At 35.7% G+C, this 17,430-nt stretch overlaps 1 protein-coding gene across 15 annotated transcripts in view; it reads left to right on the top strand.

Moving 5' to 3' along the window:
* ARFIP1 (ADP ribosylation factor interacting protein 1) overlaps positions 1-17,430 on the top strand; it is a 134,703-nt gene that overhangs the window by 1,233 nt on the left and 116,040 nt on the right. For 7 of the 15 annotated variants that reach the window (XM_043567395.1, XM_043567337.1, XM_043567345.1 and 4 more), the window contains exon 2: positions 13,570-13,649. The exons of the other annotated variants lie outside the window; for them this stretch is intronic. In XM_043567395.1, coding sequence (XP_043423330.1) covers positions 13,572-13,649 — 78 coding nt within the window. In that variant the 5' untranslated portion in view covers positions 13,570-13,571. The remainder of the gene's footprint in view (positions 1-13,569; positions 13,650-17,430) is intronic. 15 annotated transcript variants of the gene reach the window in all.

The following is a 17,430-nucleotide window of genomic DNA, read 5'->3' as shown; positions in this document are numbered from 1 at the left end:
GAGCATGAGTGGGGGAGGTGCAGAGAGGGAGGGAGAGTATCTCAAATAGGCTCCGTGCTCAGACCTGGACTCTGGGCTCTGTCCGACCAGGGCGAGATCATGAACTGGGTCACACCAAGAGTTGGATGCTTAAGTGACTGAGCACTCCATCTAACTCAGCTCTTATCTGATAAGGAAACATGGAATATTTACAGGACTTTTCATAAACTTGTGCTTTGACCTACAGGGGTGTGCTAACATTAGCCATTTAATTAACTTCATTGGCATGGAAATGTGCACCAGAATTGGTTTTGTTAAAACAGTCCTGTGTTGGGGCGCCTGGGTGGCGCAGTCGGTTAGGCGTCTGACTTCAGCCAGGTCACGATCTCGCAGTCCGTGAGTTTGAGCCCCGCGTCAGGCTCTGGGCTGATGGCTCAGAGCCTGGAGGCTGTTTCCGATTCTGTGTCTCCCCCTCTCTCTGCCCCTCCCCCGTTCATGCTCTGTCTCTCTCTGTCCCAAAAATAAATAAACGTTGAAAAAAAAAATTAAAAAAAAAAAAAACAGTCCTGTGTTAAGGCTGCAGGCCATTTCATTGCTGCTGTCTCAGAGTGACTACAATGGACTGTGTGTTAATACTGCTTTAACTCTACTTTTCTTGTTTGTCCCATGGTTTTTTGTTTTCCTTGCTCAACATGACCAACACCCTCTCCCAACCACCACATCTAATGCTCATTACCTGAGAAAATAGAAAATATTTCTGATTTTCTTTTTTGTATGAAAGTCTCTGCCTCAGTTACTTTCATTCCTTTTCAAATTGATAAATTAGTTTGCCTTACTCATGAGTTATGCGTGGGGTCCATGGTCTAGAAGTCTGTAACTTTCACGGGTCTTCCTCATCCCCACCTTTTAAAGTATGTGCAGTTTTGTTTGAATGCATTTTGGAGGGAGGTAGGGGGGATTGTCCATTTTAAAAAAACCAAATTCTTAAGAAGTGCATAACCTCCAGATAGGTTAAAAACTATTCCTTAGTGTCTTGTTTAAGTTAATGACAACTTTTTTTTGTGGAGCTTTTTATTTTTTCAAACTGTAAATAGCTTGTATTGGGAGAGTAGAATGCAGAGATTCTAGGCTTTAAACTGAAATCTCTTAACTACTTCAAAACATCTGCGTTTCTAAATTCCTTCCTAGACCTAGAGAAGGAAGTAAGACTGCCTACTTACTTAGTTCCTGATTTGTGGTTTTGAGGTTTCTTTTTAGGGATAGCTGTTTGTGGCCAATGCTGCGGAGATCCAATGGGTTTATAAGTTAATGTGTTTATTATTATTTAATACGTATTAAATATCACCATCCTACTTGGTACAGTTCAGAATTTAAAAATTACATTTTGGTTATCCTATGCTTTCATTTTCTTGTTTTTTACTTGAGGCATTATTTTAGACTTTGGCTTTGCCAGGAATGGCAAATAAGATGGTTTAGTAGTGTGGTTCATAACTTTTGGTATGTTGCTGCTTATCTAGTCATCCCCTTTCCCTCTAGTCTATATCAGGTATTTTAATGATTGTTCTTTCATGTAAAAAAGTTAGTATCCCTCCAAATGCAGTACGAGTTTAGAGTGTGTACTTGAACTTACCGATTTGGTTGCCAAGTGTTTATTGGTCGAGGGTTGAAGTTGTAAAATGTTTGACATTTGCAGAAACCTATACAGCTTGTCATAAGCTCATGCAGAGCAACTAGATTCTTCTCACAAAGTAAGAGAACTTCCTGCTGTCTAGCATCCTCACTTGGGGGAGAAGAAAACATAATTTCATAAAGAGAGGATTATGCTAAATTAGCTTCTTTCTAAAAAGGTAATGACAGAGTCAGAAGATAGGTTATATCTGACACCATACCAACAGTTAACATTTGTTTGCTTACTATGTGCCGGGCCCTATGCTAATTGCTTTATGTGATTATCTCATCTAATCCTCACAGCAACTTTTACAGGGTGGCTAAAATCCCCATTTTTATAGATGAAGAAACTGAAACTAAACAATTAACTGAGGCCAAAGGAATCTGCTCAAAATTACACTGATGGAGCCAGGATTGAACCTAGTAGTAGACTAGTCTAGTCTAGACTGCTTCTGCTGTGTTTCCGTTACATTGTTTTTGGCATGACTTCAGGATATCTCACCTGATTTCTCTATCAGCTGTTAAGAAAAGAATATGTTTTCCCTTAATAATCATCAGTAGATGAACACCTTGTTGAATGTCCTATCTAAAAGTATGACCAAAAGAAATGAACTTGGAGAAAGCTTATGGAGTGTTATTTGGTAGAGTTTTCCCATCAGGATGGATATAAATCTGTGTGTATATGGAGTGTATGTGCATTTATGACATGAAGAGTGGTAAATAAGAAAAAGGTTTTAAGTAATAAACTTGGCTTTGTGAGATTCTGGAGGTATAAATACATTTGAGAATGATCAATTTGGGATGGAGAAAGGAATAAACTCAGGATGAAGGAAAGAATAAATTCAACAGGGAATTTAAGATAATATGGCCATGTATGAAAAAACTAACAATGTATGTACACACTGGAAAGAGTAGTTCTACATAATGAAAGATGATGATTTAGGGACCATGACAGTCTAAAACTATGCAGCAGCATTAGTTCTAGGATGTATGAAAAAGACTATAAAACGAAAGAATCTGAAAATAATCTTGTCATCTTTGGCCTACTACCTTTAGGCAAACATGGAAGCCACTGAATTCTCAGAGTCTTGCAGATTCTCAGCTGTTTTCTACAAAAGTATATGTTTTCTTTTTCCTTTATTCCTTTTGTCTTTCACCTATCTCTGATTCTCTTCTCCATGACTTCTAAACCTTTGTCTTGCGGTGGTCATAGATAGGTGTTACTGGAAATTGCTCTAATCTTTTGTGAAAATATGGCAATATCTTTGCCATATTCTCATCTAAGAGTTTTTTATTTTGTTTCATTTTTGTATATCTCTGATAGCATTGGACTAAACAGCTCCTTGATCTTCTTTAGCCCTTTAGGGAACTGCGAGGCACTGTTTTTGAAGCAGGATCGTAAGAACAGTGGAACTTGTGATGAAGCCTAAGTCATACAGAGGAGAGAGTCAGTTAGCCAACTCCAGTTTCTGCTAGCATGCGATAGTATTTTAGAGCAAGGCTTCCAAATTGTTCTCCATCATGGCACACATAGAAAATGAATGTATTTGTAGGGCAGACTATATTCAGGCTCTCTCTGGTTCCCTGAAGGCTGAGGGGGCAGTCAGTATTTCAGCACATCTGTAATTCATTCTCGGCATACTCGTTGGAAAGCTTTGTCTGGGACAAGAGGAATATGTTACTCTTTGTTTAATACCTTCTGTTTATTTAGCCTCTAATAATTTACAAAGCACTTTGATATACTCAGTTTTCTATACTTTCATATACTCAGTTTTCATATACATAGTTTTATTTTAGCCATATCAAGTGGATATGATAATATTACCATGTTAGAAATGAAGAAATGGAGATTTTAGCTAAAGTGCTTTGTATAAGGTCAGACACCTAATAAGGGATGGATCAGGAGTTCAAATCCCAGGTGGAAAGAGTCCCTAGGGGTTAAATCAGTGGCATGTAGCCTCCAGGATGGCCAGCCCCCTATCTGTTTTGTTTGAGTGCTACTACCTTCAGGGCATGTAGAGCAGTCCTAAGTCCATAATAGTTGTCGTTTATTAAGTGCTACTTTGGCTAGGCATTATGCTTTATAGATACTGTATATTAAGTATTCTTATTTTCTATTAACAAATGAAGAAACAGGTACACAAACCAGCAGAAGTAAGTAGTCCAAGGTCACCGGCGCTGTAAAAGGAGAACCACAGACTCACAATCGCAGTTGCTCTACTCCAAAGCTTGTACTCTTTTCATGATAGTGACTAAATGATTTCATGACATTGTGGGGTACAGATTGGGTTCCAGTTAAAGTGTGTGACATTAGTGGCAAAGGGTGATGGTAATAAAGGGAGACAGGCGAGTGGACTGTGTTTATTTTTGGCAGGTTCAAGGTTGAGTTCTGGAGATAGTGGCTGTCTAAAAGGATTTCCGAGGTGTTTGGAGATGGGGGTGGGAGAGAAGAGTAATGTGATAAAACTCAGAGAATAACTTGGGCCATTGTGCTACAAGTACTTCTAGCAAAAGTGTTAAAAATACAGATCCTCTTCAGATACGAGTAAATGTTAATTGCAGATTATTTCTTAAAGATAGATGTACAGATTATTTTTATTTTGTTCTTTCTGTATTTCCTAATTTTTCTATGTGGCATATTAATTACTTTTAAAATTAAAAATATGTTTAATTATACAAGTAATATATATTCTTGAAACTAAAATTCGAATAATGTAGTGGGCAGATGGAATGAAAGTTTCTAGTGCTCTAATCCCTCTATCACCCACAACTACTCACAGTTAATTTGCAGGGTAGTTGTTGGGGATTAGATGAAATAGATGAAGAAGTTCTAAACCAGCTCTAATACTGTAGCCACTAGCCACGTGTGGGTATTTAAATTGGTTAAAATAAACTAGGATTAAAAATTCAGTTCCTCAGTCACACCAGTCATATTTCAGGTGCTCAGCGGCCACATGAAGCTAAGCGGCTACTTTATTGGACAGCACAGGTATAAAACATTCCCAACAATGTTCGCCAGCCATGCTAAAACCTTAAAATACCGCATGATTAGTGACATAATTACTGTACTATTGAACCAAGATTTTAAAAAACTCTCTATTTCCCGTGGTGCCTAGCAGTTTTCGTTTTAGCTGATGAAATATTATTGCCATGTTCTCTCTCAGCTTTTGTTTTAATTAAATCCAGATGGTCAAAGTCTAATGTTTTTCTTGGATATTTGGGGATTATAGTTAGCTGCTTTTCTAGGCTAAAGACGACAGCTTTTCTAAGGGTGTGTTTTCGTTCTCCTCTGTGCTCTAGGCCTGTATATCTTGCTTCCTTGTTGGCACCCTCTGTTGAATATATTAAAGTTCTCTCAAATACAATATGTTTACAACTAAATTGATTTCCCCCCTCACTCCCACACAAAACAAAACAAAACAAATGTTCATTTTTCTTTGCTCCTTATTTCAGTGAGTGACTCTATTATCTTTCCAGTTGTGCAAAACAGAAAATTAGGAGTGATCCTTAATAACTCCCTTTCCCAGTTACCGTCAACAAGTTTTATTACTCTTGCTTTTTGAATACCTCTTGAATCTGTTTACGTCTTTCCATTTCCACTGCTACCACTTTAGTTTTTACCATCATCTTGCCTGACATTTCTATAGTAGCCTCCATTCGTCTCTGCTCACTTCTATTTTGGCCCCTCTCTAATCCATTATCCATCTTGGAGGCATAGTGGCTTATTTTGAAACACGCATCTGATTGTCCCTTCTCTCTCCTCCCCAATCTTTCTATGACTTCCCATTGCTTCTAGGATAAAAATAAAACTCCTTAACAGTGCTTAACTCATCGTCGTCCTCCAGCCTCATCATTTACCATGTTCTGCTTAACTCTCCACTTCAACCATGCTGGCCACCTTTTAGTCCTTTGTACTTGTCTTGCTCCTTGCCATTACAAGGCTCCTTATTAGCTCCTAACTATCCTTCACACTTCAACAGAAGTTTTGTTTCCTTAGGGAATACTCTAACCACCCAGATCATACATTTACCACAGTTACAGTTTACATTTTGTGTGTGATTATATGCCTCCAAACTCCATGAAGATAGGGACCAAATCTTACATTCTTTTTTGGCTTGTTCTTAAATCCCTATCTTCTAGCTCAGTACCTCATGCCTAAATATTGCTTGAATTTCCAAGTATATAGTATTAAAGATTTCAGTTCATGAAGTTTTAGACTACAGGATTTTGAATATAACTATTTTTTTTAAATTTTTTTTTCAACGTTTTTTATTTATTTTTGGGACAGAGAGAGACAGAGCATGAACGTGGGAGGGGCAGAGAGAGAGGGAGACACAGAATCGGAAACAGGCTCCAGGCTCCGAGCCATCAGCCCAGAGCCTGACGCGGGGCTCGAACTCACGGACCGCGAGATCGTGACCTGGCTGAAGTCGGACGCTTTAAACCGACTGTGCCACCCAGGCGCCCCTATTTTTAATATAGTAGTTAAAATAGTAGTTAAATTGAGTTACACTGTTTCTTAAGTATATGAAAAATTTTAATAATATAAGTTTATATTAATTATTAAAAACTATAACATATAACACAGTATTCTTAGATTATTTTATAATAAGCTCTTATTTTAGAAAAATTTTAGATTTTTAGAATTATTGCAGATAGTGTAGAAATTCCTGTATACCCCATGCCCAGCTTCCCCTGTTATTAACATACTGCATTAGTGTGGTACATCTGTCACAATTCATAAACCAGTATTTATATGTACTAATGTTTGTTCAGATTGCTTCAGTTTTCTCCTAATGTCCATTTTCTGTTCCAGAATACCACATTACATTTAGTTGTCATGTGCCCTTTTGGTTTTGACCAGTTCTCAGACTCCTTGATTTTGATTATAAGTTGATAGTTTTGAGAGTTACTGGTCAAGTATTATGTAGACTGTCCCTCAATTGAGGTTTGTCTGGTGCTGTTCTTAGGATTAGACTGGATAATATGTTTTTGGGAGGAAGACCCACAGGAATAAAGTGACATTCTCATTATATAAAAAGTATGTTTATCAGTGGTTATCAGTGGTTGTTGTTGACTTAGTCCCCTGGCTTGAGATTGGGTTTATTAGATTTGTCCTCTGTAAAGTTACTCCTTCCCCAACCTTTGCATATTGTACTTCTTAGAAAAAAGTCACTATGTGAAGTACATGCTTAAGAAGTAGGGAGTTATATTCCACCTTCTTAACAGTGCAGTATGTACATAAATTTTTTGGAATTCTTTTGCAAGGGAAATTTGTCTCCTTGTCCTCATTTGTTATTTAGTCATTTATTTATATGAATATTGACTCGTGGATATTTATTTTATACTTTGAGTTATATAATCCAGTAGTACTTTATTTTGTTGCTTAGATTACTCCAGCTTTGGCTATTGGGAGCTCTTTCGGTTCGTTTTTATATTCCTTTGACATATCCCTATCGTTGTGAGGATTTTGTTGTTTGGTTTGTTGTTGGGATTTTTTTTTAGCACATCTTTACTTTCTGGCACTACAAGATGTTCAGGCTCATCTTGTATATTTCCTGCCCCAGGCCTAGACTCAGCTATTTCTCCAAGAAGTGCTGGTTCCCTTTACTGGAGAATGGTATTAGAAACCAATATCTGGGCACTATGTGTGCTCATTCTGGCTGCAGTTGCTTCTAAGAAATATACACCAACTCATGTAAATACGCGTATCTATAAATTTTTCTATATGTTACTATCTGTGTCTGTGTTTAAGCCGTATTCTTACTTTATTTATTCTGAAGCTTTTTTCCACTGAAAAAAATATTGAGGAGTTTACTTTATATAGTTTTGGGAATTTAGTTACAGAATTAAAGTAACTCCCCAGTTCTTTCGGTTCTTGGTTGGCCTCACTGCTAATATTCTGGAACGCAACTAGTTATCTATGAAGAATTCAGGAAGTACTTTAGTTTTGAGACTCTTATCATTTTACTTCTCATTAGTTTCTCTGAAACACAATCTAAATGGGGAAAATAAGACTTTCCCAGTTAATTTTATTACTTGGTTGAAAGTTAGTAATGATGGCGGAGATGGGAATAGTTGAATATTGATTTTTATTTATTATTATTTTTTAAGTTTGTTTGTTTGTTTTTAGTAATCTATACACCCAGCATGGGGCTCAGACTCATGACCCCAAGATCAAGAGTTGGATGCTTTTCCAGCTGAGCCAGCCAATCACCCCTGAATATTGATTTTTAAATTGTTTCCCATTATAACCTGTAATGGGGAATTAACTATATTTTGTCAAAGCTTTCTACTTTTGAATTGTCTAGACTGATGAGCAATGTAATCTTAACTTATCACCAAAAGGACTTGTAGGTGTATGGTAAAATAGCTTTTACAGATATGAGATAATTGTTGACATAAGGCAGCAGCATAATGTAAATGATTTGTTATTATATTTCCTTTTATTTAGTTATTATACTTATGAAAGGGAATGTAATTGTACTTTGAACATATTGTGTTGTAAACCATTTTTAGTTCAGTATCATTTGCATTAGATAGTAGGGGAAAGGATTTTTTCCTTATGTTAAGACTACTGTCATAAAAAAGAAAATTAAATTGTTTTGACTACAGCAGAAAGCTTCTGTATTTTAGATGTTATTTTTCAACTCTGAACACATGTAGTTACTTAATGTCACTATATGTTTTAACTAAGTTTTTTTATTGTAAGTTAGTTCAACTTTAAAATTAGTATTAAATTATGAAATTAAAACAAGTCTTTCCATTCTGTTTATTCATAAGCGAGAAAAACTAGACATATTCTAATAAATTCCATCAAGAATGAAAGAAATAGAATAACTTTCTTTAATATTTAGCCTGGTAACCAGTCTCTGGAATATCAGCAATACAATAGTCTAAAGAAACTAAGCAAATTTAAATTAAAGCAAGCCCAAGTTTTGCTACTTTTTGCTTTCAATTTGCTGTATTTACCTCCTTAGCATTGTCCTTATCTCACCAGGTAGAACTCCTTGGTCACATATATTAATAATTATTTATAGTATTTCTCCAACGTTTTTACTAAAGTACCTCTAGAAGGAAGTATCCCTCTTCAGATGTTTCTTTCTTCCCCCCCCCCCCCCCGATGTTTCTTTAGAGACACATATTTTTTTACAAAACTTCAAGAAATTTCTTGGAAGACTTATGTATATTGTTTTATTCAAGTGAATTTTGTTTTAGATCCCATAATATTATAGTACTTATTTTAATAAAAAGAATGTAAATTCTCATTCCAATATGATGTGCCATATTTATCCTGTTTACCTCTGCCCTGTTTCTATTTGCCTTCCTGTGCCTTGAGCACACCATTTCAGACTCTGTGTGGTATGTGAGTACCTTAATTTGAAAAATTCATGGTTTCTGTTTAACGATATCATCCCATACATACATCCTTTAGTGTTAGACTTCTAACTTCTAGTCTTTAACTCATTGGCAACACGGAGACTGTAAATGTAGTTTTTTCTTTTCTGGCATCCATAGAATCTTCTATTTCCTCTTCCAGTATCCTGGCAAATTTGGTACCTTCTGGCCTCTCTTTCTTGGGTCCTTAGGAAGAACCTAAACGCAATTAAGTATTATAGGGTATAGAATTCTCCCTCATTGAATTCTGGTTAAAGTTCTTATATAAATTCCCCTTGGATAAATCTAGTTTATTCAGTTTATAGAAATTAAAATATGATTTTAATAATAAAATAAAAAATAATCCCAGACAGTTGGATGAATTATAAACTTCGGGTGATATTATTTAAGCACTTTTTCTAGTGCTCATTAATAATTCACGCCAAAGGTCATTTGTTCTTAACACTCCTTAGTTAATGAGTACCTCTGGCTGATTTATAGAATCAGAGCCCCAGAGATGACCTGAAGCATTTTTGGCCTGCAGTCTAAATTTGCTTAAGAGGCTTGAGCATTAATGGTAGTTTTGAAAGAGTAGCTTATCATTCTATTTTGAAAACAGTTTTTAAAGATAACTGAATATGTGTAAAGATCAAAAACCATGTATCTTAAACAGTACAAACTAGAAGTCATTAACTTTTTAAATCTTTTTGTTCCCCATGTATATTAGTTATCAAACTTTATGAACAAACTTCTAAAAAATAAATGTGAAGTAGGTCAGAGCATTTAAAGAATGTCAATAAAACACAGATTATTTAGTACCTATCTCTGTAATTCTCAGAAATTTGATTTCCTGTTTCTCTCTATGTCCAGGGTTATTTGACCTTTTCTTCAGTTGGATGATAATGATATATTTTCCTAATTAATGCTACTGATTAATACAGAGAAACAGATGCTAACTTCTATTTCATAAGAAAGTAGAAGACAGCGAAAGTGAATTGCCTTAACTTTCTTCTGTTTTCTATTCCACTCTTTGCTATCTCCAGGGGTTCCTTCCTTTCCTTCCTCCTTTTCATTCTTCCCTCAGTGGAAGAGGTTTCCTACTTTTATCTAAGGGTAATTCCTCAACCTTTGTTCAGAATTTCTTTCTGTTTTTAAAAAACTAATTTTGATCTAATTTTAGACTTGCAAAAATAGTGCAGTTTCCTTAGATTCTTCACCCCACTTCCCTGAATGCTAACAGCTTACATAGCTATAGTTATCAAGAATAGGAAACTAACATTGGTATCATATTATTAACTAAACTACAGACCTTATTAGAATTTCACTAAATTATCAGTTGTCTTTTTTTCTGTTCCAGGATCCTATCTAGGAAACATGACACTTTTAAAGAGTATTGATCAGTTATTTTGTGGAGCATCCCTTAGTTTGCGTTAGTCCAGTATTTTCTCATGATAGGCCTGAGCTTATGCATTTTTGGCAAGAATATCACAGAAATGATGTGTCCTTCTCAGTGCAGTGTTTCAAGGGGATTATGATGTTATATCTTACTACTGGTAATTACTTGATCACTTGGTTAAGTTATATCTGTTGAGTTTCTTCACTACGAACCATTATTTCCTTTACTGTCTTTCCCTTTTCAGTTTGTAAGTACCTTGTGGGAGATACTTGGAAATTATGTAAACCCTGTTTCTCCTCTCTAACTTTTGCCTTCTAATTTTAGCATCTATCAGTGGATCTTGTCTGCAACATTTATTACTGTGGTATTTGCCAGATGGTGATTCTGTTTCCCTCTTTTCTATGTTTATTAATTGAGACTTTGTCATATGGAAGTATTGCATCTTTACCCCCATTTACTTATTTATTTGGCTATTTATATCAGTATGGACTCACTTGTCTTAATCTATGGGTCTAAATACAGTATTATCATAAGTTATTTTGTTGCTCAGTTTGTTCTAGCATTGGCCTTTAAGGGTTCCTTCAGGTTGGCTCCTGTATTCTTTCAACAGGTTCTCATCTTTTTTTTTTTTTTTAAACTTCTCCTTCCTTTCTGACACCAGAAAATGTTCCAGACTCATCTTGTATTTTCCCTGCTCCAGCCTTAGAATCAACCAATTCTTCTAAAAGTTACAGTTCCTTACTGAAGAATGGTATTTAGAGGGGCACCTGAGTGGCTCAGTCGGTTAAGCCTCCGATTTTGGCTGAGGTCATAATATCACAGTTCATGGGTTTGAGCCCCATGCTGGGCTCTCTGCAGACAGCTCAGAGCCTGGAGCCTGCTTTGGACTCTGTGTGTGTGTGTGTGTGTGTGTGTGTGTGTGTGTGTGTGTCTGTCTGTTCTTGTATTTCTTTTTGCTCTAATGAACAGAAACATGTATTTTCTTATATTCCCTTTGTTCTTACATGAAGGTAGTATACCTATAAGTATTTTTGGGCTTTGTGTTTTTTTCACTTAACAGTATGTCCTGGAAATCACTCCATATCATAGAGATCTTCCTCATTTTTTTAATAGTTGCATAGTACTCTATTCTTTGGCTGTGCCATGGTTTATTCAGTCACTTTCCTATGTATAGACATTTAGGCTGTTTCCAATATTTTACATTTATGAAGAATACTGCAATGTCTATGTATTTTTGTATTGCTGGAGGTATATTCCTAGGATGGATTCCTAGAAATGAGATTGCTGGGTATAGCAGTAAATGCATATGTGATGATGATCTTAGGCATCACTAAAGTTGCCTCCAGAATGGCTGTGCCAATTTGTATTCCCATTAGCACTGTATGAGAGTCCTGTTTTTCCGTACTTCCTCACGAACAGAAAGTTTTGTTATATTGAAAATTTTTTTGCCAGTCTGGTAGGTAAGAAATGGTTATCTCGGTGTTGTTTTAACTTGCATTTCTCTAATTATGAGTGAATTTGAACATTTTTATATTTTGGAGGGCCGTTTTAATGTCTTTCTGTGTGTGTGTGAATTTTCTGTTCATGTCTTTTTCCTGCTTTCAATCTGGTTTTTGAGTTTTTTCTTTTTGTTTTTAAGAGTTCTTTACAGTAGTCTCCCTTTATCTGTGGGGGATACATTCCAAAACTGCCAGTGGATGCCTGAAACTGGGGATTGTACTGAACCCTTTATATACTGTGTTTTTTCCTACACATACATACCTATGATAAAGTTTAATTTATAAACTAGGCACGTTAAGAGGTTAACAACAACAATAATAAAATAGAAGAGTTATAACACTATATGGTAATAAAAGTTTTGTGAATGTGGTCTTTTTCTTTCTCTCAAAATATATTATACTGTACTCACCCTTCTTCCTATGGTAATGTGAGATGATAAAATGGCCATGCGATGAGATGAAGTTGAAGTGAATGATGTAGACACTGTGATGCAGTGTGAAGCTGCTGTTAATTTTTTGACAACGTATCAAGAGGAGGATAATGTGCTAATCGACCATAGTTGACTGTAGGGAACTGAAACACAACAGACTAATATCCCTAATATGTACAGTAGTCTCCCTTTAGCTGCAATTTTACTTTCTCCGATTTCAGTTACCCAAGGTCGTGATTGGAAATCATGTTGAGAAAGTCTCCCTTAGTTCCCTTTTCCTTGAGTACTGAATTTTGAATGGATGTTGCATTTTGTCAAAAGATCTCTCAACATATGTGAAGAAAACTGTGTTTTTTCCCTTAGGTTTAGGAATACAGTATATAGTAATAGATTTCCTAATTGAGGTAGTTTTGTATTCCTGGGATAAATCCCAATTGTTCATGTTGTATTATTTTCTTAATGTGGTATTGGGTTCGGTTTACAAACTGAAATTGTAAAATTGTTCCCTCCAGTGTATTTCAAAAGTAAAAATTTGTTTCTTTGCCTTATAATACCTAACGTGGTACCTTGTAATTATTTATCTCTGTCTCCTTGATTAGATTCAGAGTACTTGCAGACCGTGAATTCGATTTTACTCTTCTTTCTCCTTAGTGCCTAGAAGAGTTCTTCGTGTATAGTTGGCATTCTATAAATGTTGTCGCATAACTTAGAAGCAGAAATAGCTCAAACTTTTTATTTAATGAAATCTGGGTATAGTGTTTCACTTCGAGAATGAATAGTCATGTCTGTGTTATCAATATGAAAGAGCACTGGCCAGGGAGGTAGAAGAGGTCTGAGTTCTAGTCTAAAACTTTGGTTTTATGTAGGCCATGAATAATATTTTTGCTTCAGATATCTTGTATATGAGTTTTTCATCTGTCACATCAAGTTGATGTTCTGGTCTTTTAAATTTTGTTTCATATCTAAAATGTTTTATGAAATTATTTTTTAATCATCGAGGTACATGTTTTCACATTCTGCATAAATACTTTTTCTCAAATTTTGTTGTTAGAATTGTTTACCTGTTATAATCAATAGATACTCATGTGATTGTAATTTTGCAGAGCACATTCTGACCGCAAATAAATTATGTTACAGAATATTTATAAGAATATCACTGAGATTGTACAGCTTTTTAAACTAAATTATTTAATGTGTGCTTAACACATTTTACTTTTAGGTATGTCTGACTGCAACAATGATACTACAACTCATGGTGCATCTAAACCAGGCACAGAAGAAGTCAAGTCTAATTCCGAGGTGATTGGATGGTATTTCTATAGATTTTTGAAATCAGCCCATCTCAGTCAGTTTTACACTGTCCAGATTGACTCAGTTGGTCTAAACATGGGCCTTTCTGAATAAACTCTTTTACACACATAGACACAGACACAGTAAGGAGTGGGAAGAGAGAGATTCCTTCATAATGGGAAATAATTATTTGCCTTTGGCATCTAAAATTCTAGAGTATATTTGTTACATAAAGATGAATGTAAAAGTTGGGGTCAAACTATAGTTGTTTATTTTTTATTTTTTTAATTTTTTTAGAGTGAGCACATGAGTGGGAGAGGGGCGGAGGGGGAGAGAGAGAGAGTTCACGCTCAGCACGGAGCCTGACACGGGGTTTCAAACCCACGACCCTGGGATCATGACTTAAGCTGAAATTGGGAGTTGGATGCTCAACGAACTGAGCCACCCAAGCGCCCCAAACTATAGCTTTTACTATAAATATGAAATGAGATTTCTGTTGAAATAATACAGTAATAGGTTCATATTTGAGCTTGTCTACTCCTGTATACTCTCTTTAGTTAGGTACGCATTAGAATCCAAGTGTAGAGTTAAAAAAAACCAAAAACCTGAGTTCTGGACTTAACTTTTGACTCACTGAATGTGAATCTATAGTGATAAGACAACCGGCATGTGGGATTTTTTTGTTTTTGTTTCTTTTTGGAAGTTCTACAAATGATTCTAACCACTTTGATGGTTCAGTGAACCACTAGCTCATTAGATTAAGGAAAGAGATATGAAAAAGTTAGTTTTATATTGAATTCAAGTTATCAGATGTTTTTTGAATACCTAATACTAGTAAAACCTTCAGGTTTATAGTGTTTGATGATTTACAGAGTAGCACTTTTATATTGTCCCATTTTGAACGTTAGAACAATTTGGTATCATTCAGTTAGGTATTAGAACAAGTATTGTCGGGGCGCCTGGGTGGCGCAGTCGGTTAAGCGTCCGACTTCAGGCAGGTCACGATCTCGCGGTCCGGGAGTTCGAGCCCCGTGTCAGGCTCTGGGCTGATGGCTCAGAGCCTGGAGCCTGTTTCCAATTCTGTGTCTCCCTCTCTCTCTCTGCCCCTCCCCCGTTCATGCTCTGTCTCTCTCTGTCCCAAAAATAAATAAACGTTGAAAAAAAAAAATTAAAAAAAAAAAAAAAAAGAACTATTGTTTTCCCTATTTATTTGTTAAACATACTTAACTTTCAAAGAGATAGTGACTGACTCAGAGGAATTGGCAAGCCCGGAACACTTCATGGAGTCTGAACCAATTTGCCATCAGTATATGTGCACAATGCTAGATGTAGTATGTCTTCAACCAAGCCAAGATACTGTGAGTCTGTGTGAAAGCTTTAATGTAGGATTTAGAACTAGATACTTTACTTTTAGTCCAAAAGTCAAAGATGAGTTCTGGTTGGCAAAATATGTGTTATCTAGGGGAGGATTCAAGATTCTTTGTGATTTAAAATAGTTTGGCTATTTACTATTTGTGAAAGCAATGTTTTAATTGCGTTTAGTTCAGAGAAACTAGGAAATTATGTATACTGTATTTATCTTAACTCATGGATTTGATTTTTATGATCAGATCTCAGAATCTATACTGTTGAGAGATGATCAGAGGAGGTTTCATGCATGTGAACTACAGGAAGGATTGGCAGCCCAGCCAATAACAGGATTCATAAAAAATGAAAGTGTTGTGTTTGTGGTTTACCACTGTGAATTTCGTCTATGTGAATGTCACTCACATAGATGCTAAGCTAGAAATTTCTTGCCTAATAGAGAGTTAATCCTGGATGACAGTGATCTGAAGGAAACCACTGCCATGTAATTGTTCTGAAAATTTAGTATATATTAACATTAAAATCCATGTTAAGCATTCCCTGCATTTTTAGCCATACCCATTGTGCACTCTTCACAGGGAATGTTGTAATTTTTTTTAAAAAGATCAGGTGTGTGAGTATAGTCTGAATTTATGTCCAAATTTAATTTAAAAGTACTGAGTTTAGAGTTCACCAGTGTAGGATTTAGGGGTTTATTTGGGGTTTAAAATTCCCCTTTTAGGGGCGCCTGGGTGGCTCAGTCGGTTAAGCGGCAGGCTCCGCACTGTCAGTGGGATTATCTTCCTCCTCTCTCTCTGTCCCTCTCCACTTGCAAATTCCCTCTCTTTCTCAAAATAAATAAATATTTTTAATTCCTCCTTTATTAGTATAATACTGACTTGAACCTTTTTTTTTTCCAAAGTCCATGATGAAAACATTTTCAGGGGTCAGATTTGCTTACAAGAATTTTTCTTGTGGGGTGGCTCAGTTGTTAAAGCATCCAGATTTTGGCTCAGGTCATGATCTCATGGTTGTGAGATCCATGCTGAGCATGGAGCCTGCTTGGGATTCTCTCTCTCCCTCTTTCTCCACTCTGTTCGATCTTTCTCTCTCTTTCAAAATAAACATTTTTTTTAAAAGTTTTCTTTTAATATATTGCTATGTGTATTATGGCTGTGAACTTCTTAAATGTTCTATGTATCAGACTTTTCAGTAATTCAGACTAATCTTCAAGCTTAGCACATCACTGGTGGTCAGTTTGGTGAATGAATTAATTTTTACTCCACTGCTATAAATGATACATTAATACTTGTTTCTTAGGAATAGAATATGATGACATGGGTGATAGTTTTTATTTCTTCAAAGGCAAAACAAAAAAACAAGGGAAAAACTCCAGCTTTTTGAACTGAGCCAAAAGCATTGTCAACCCTGGACAAGAAGAGACATAAAGTTCATTTAGGTTCTGTAAGGTGAATCGCCTTGCTCAGGCTCGCTCACCGAGGAATCCAGGATGCTCATCAGTGATCATAAAAATGCTTTCTTCTTCTACATGTGATTTTTTTTTAAGTGACATTAGCTTTTTTCTTTTTTAGTTAAAAAAGGAGAAGAAAACATGGGGTTGGCTTGCTTTGTACCCTAGTCCAGTCTTGATTAGAGCAGATGAAAGTGGATTTCGTTCTTTGCGTTTTTAATATTTAAACTTTATACCTGGAAATGTGTTTAAACTGCTGCTTCTCTATCTGTAGGCACCATTCACTGAGAGTCTGGTGGTGCCAGATACCGTACGGCGTTTTACGTATTTATGATTTCATTTAATACCATAATAACCCTGTTTGCAGTTGAGGTTTTCTCCCTCATTTTACAGATTTAGGCAACAAAGACCTGAAAAGGCTTATACAGCTAATGAGGAACAGAGCTGTGATTTGAACTCAAGTTAATTAAAGTGAAAAATAGAAGTAAATTTAAGAAACTAAATAAGGGGAAAATTACTTAAAGGTAGAAGCAAGGATATTAGGAAAACAAGCAAATAAGATGTATTTTTAACAACAAAAAAGGAAAGAAAAGAAAAATAGTTCTGTTAGGTATTTATTAGTGTGTTCTAGGATTATTGCCAGAATTACTCTTTTTCTGTCTGCCCTTCAATATAGTAACACTAATACATATACCAGTTTCTAATACCCAGAAAACATACACAAATAATTGCATTTTTCTTTTACATAAGTAACTCGGAGGTCTAAAAAGGAAATAGAGATCCTGCATTCTAGGTACATGTTGATTAATAGAGGAAATTTAAAATAAATAAAATGTAGAATAATAATGCCTGTAGAGTGGTACAAATAAAGAATTTTGGCAGTTCAGAGGAGTATCAGCCAGGAATATCAACACAAGTGGCATTTTGAACTGAGTTTTAGTTTTATAGTGTGGGTAAAATTTGAGCATATGAGTG

The sequence above is a fragment of the Prionailurus bengalensis genome, chromosome B1, assembly GCF_016509475.1.
Source record: "Prionailurus bengalensis isolate Pbe53 chromosome B1, Fcat_Pben_1.1_paternal_pri, whole genome shotgun sequence".
Classification (NCBI taxonomy): domain Eukaryota; kingdom Metazoa; phylum Chordata; class Mammalia; order Carnivora; family Felidae; genus Prionailurus; species Prionailurus bengalensis.
This window is presented reverse-complemented; position numbering and strand designations above follow the sequence as displayed.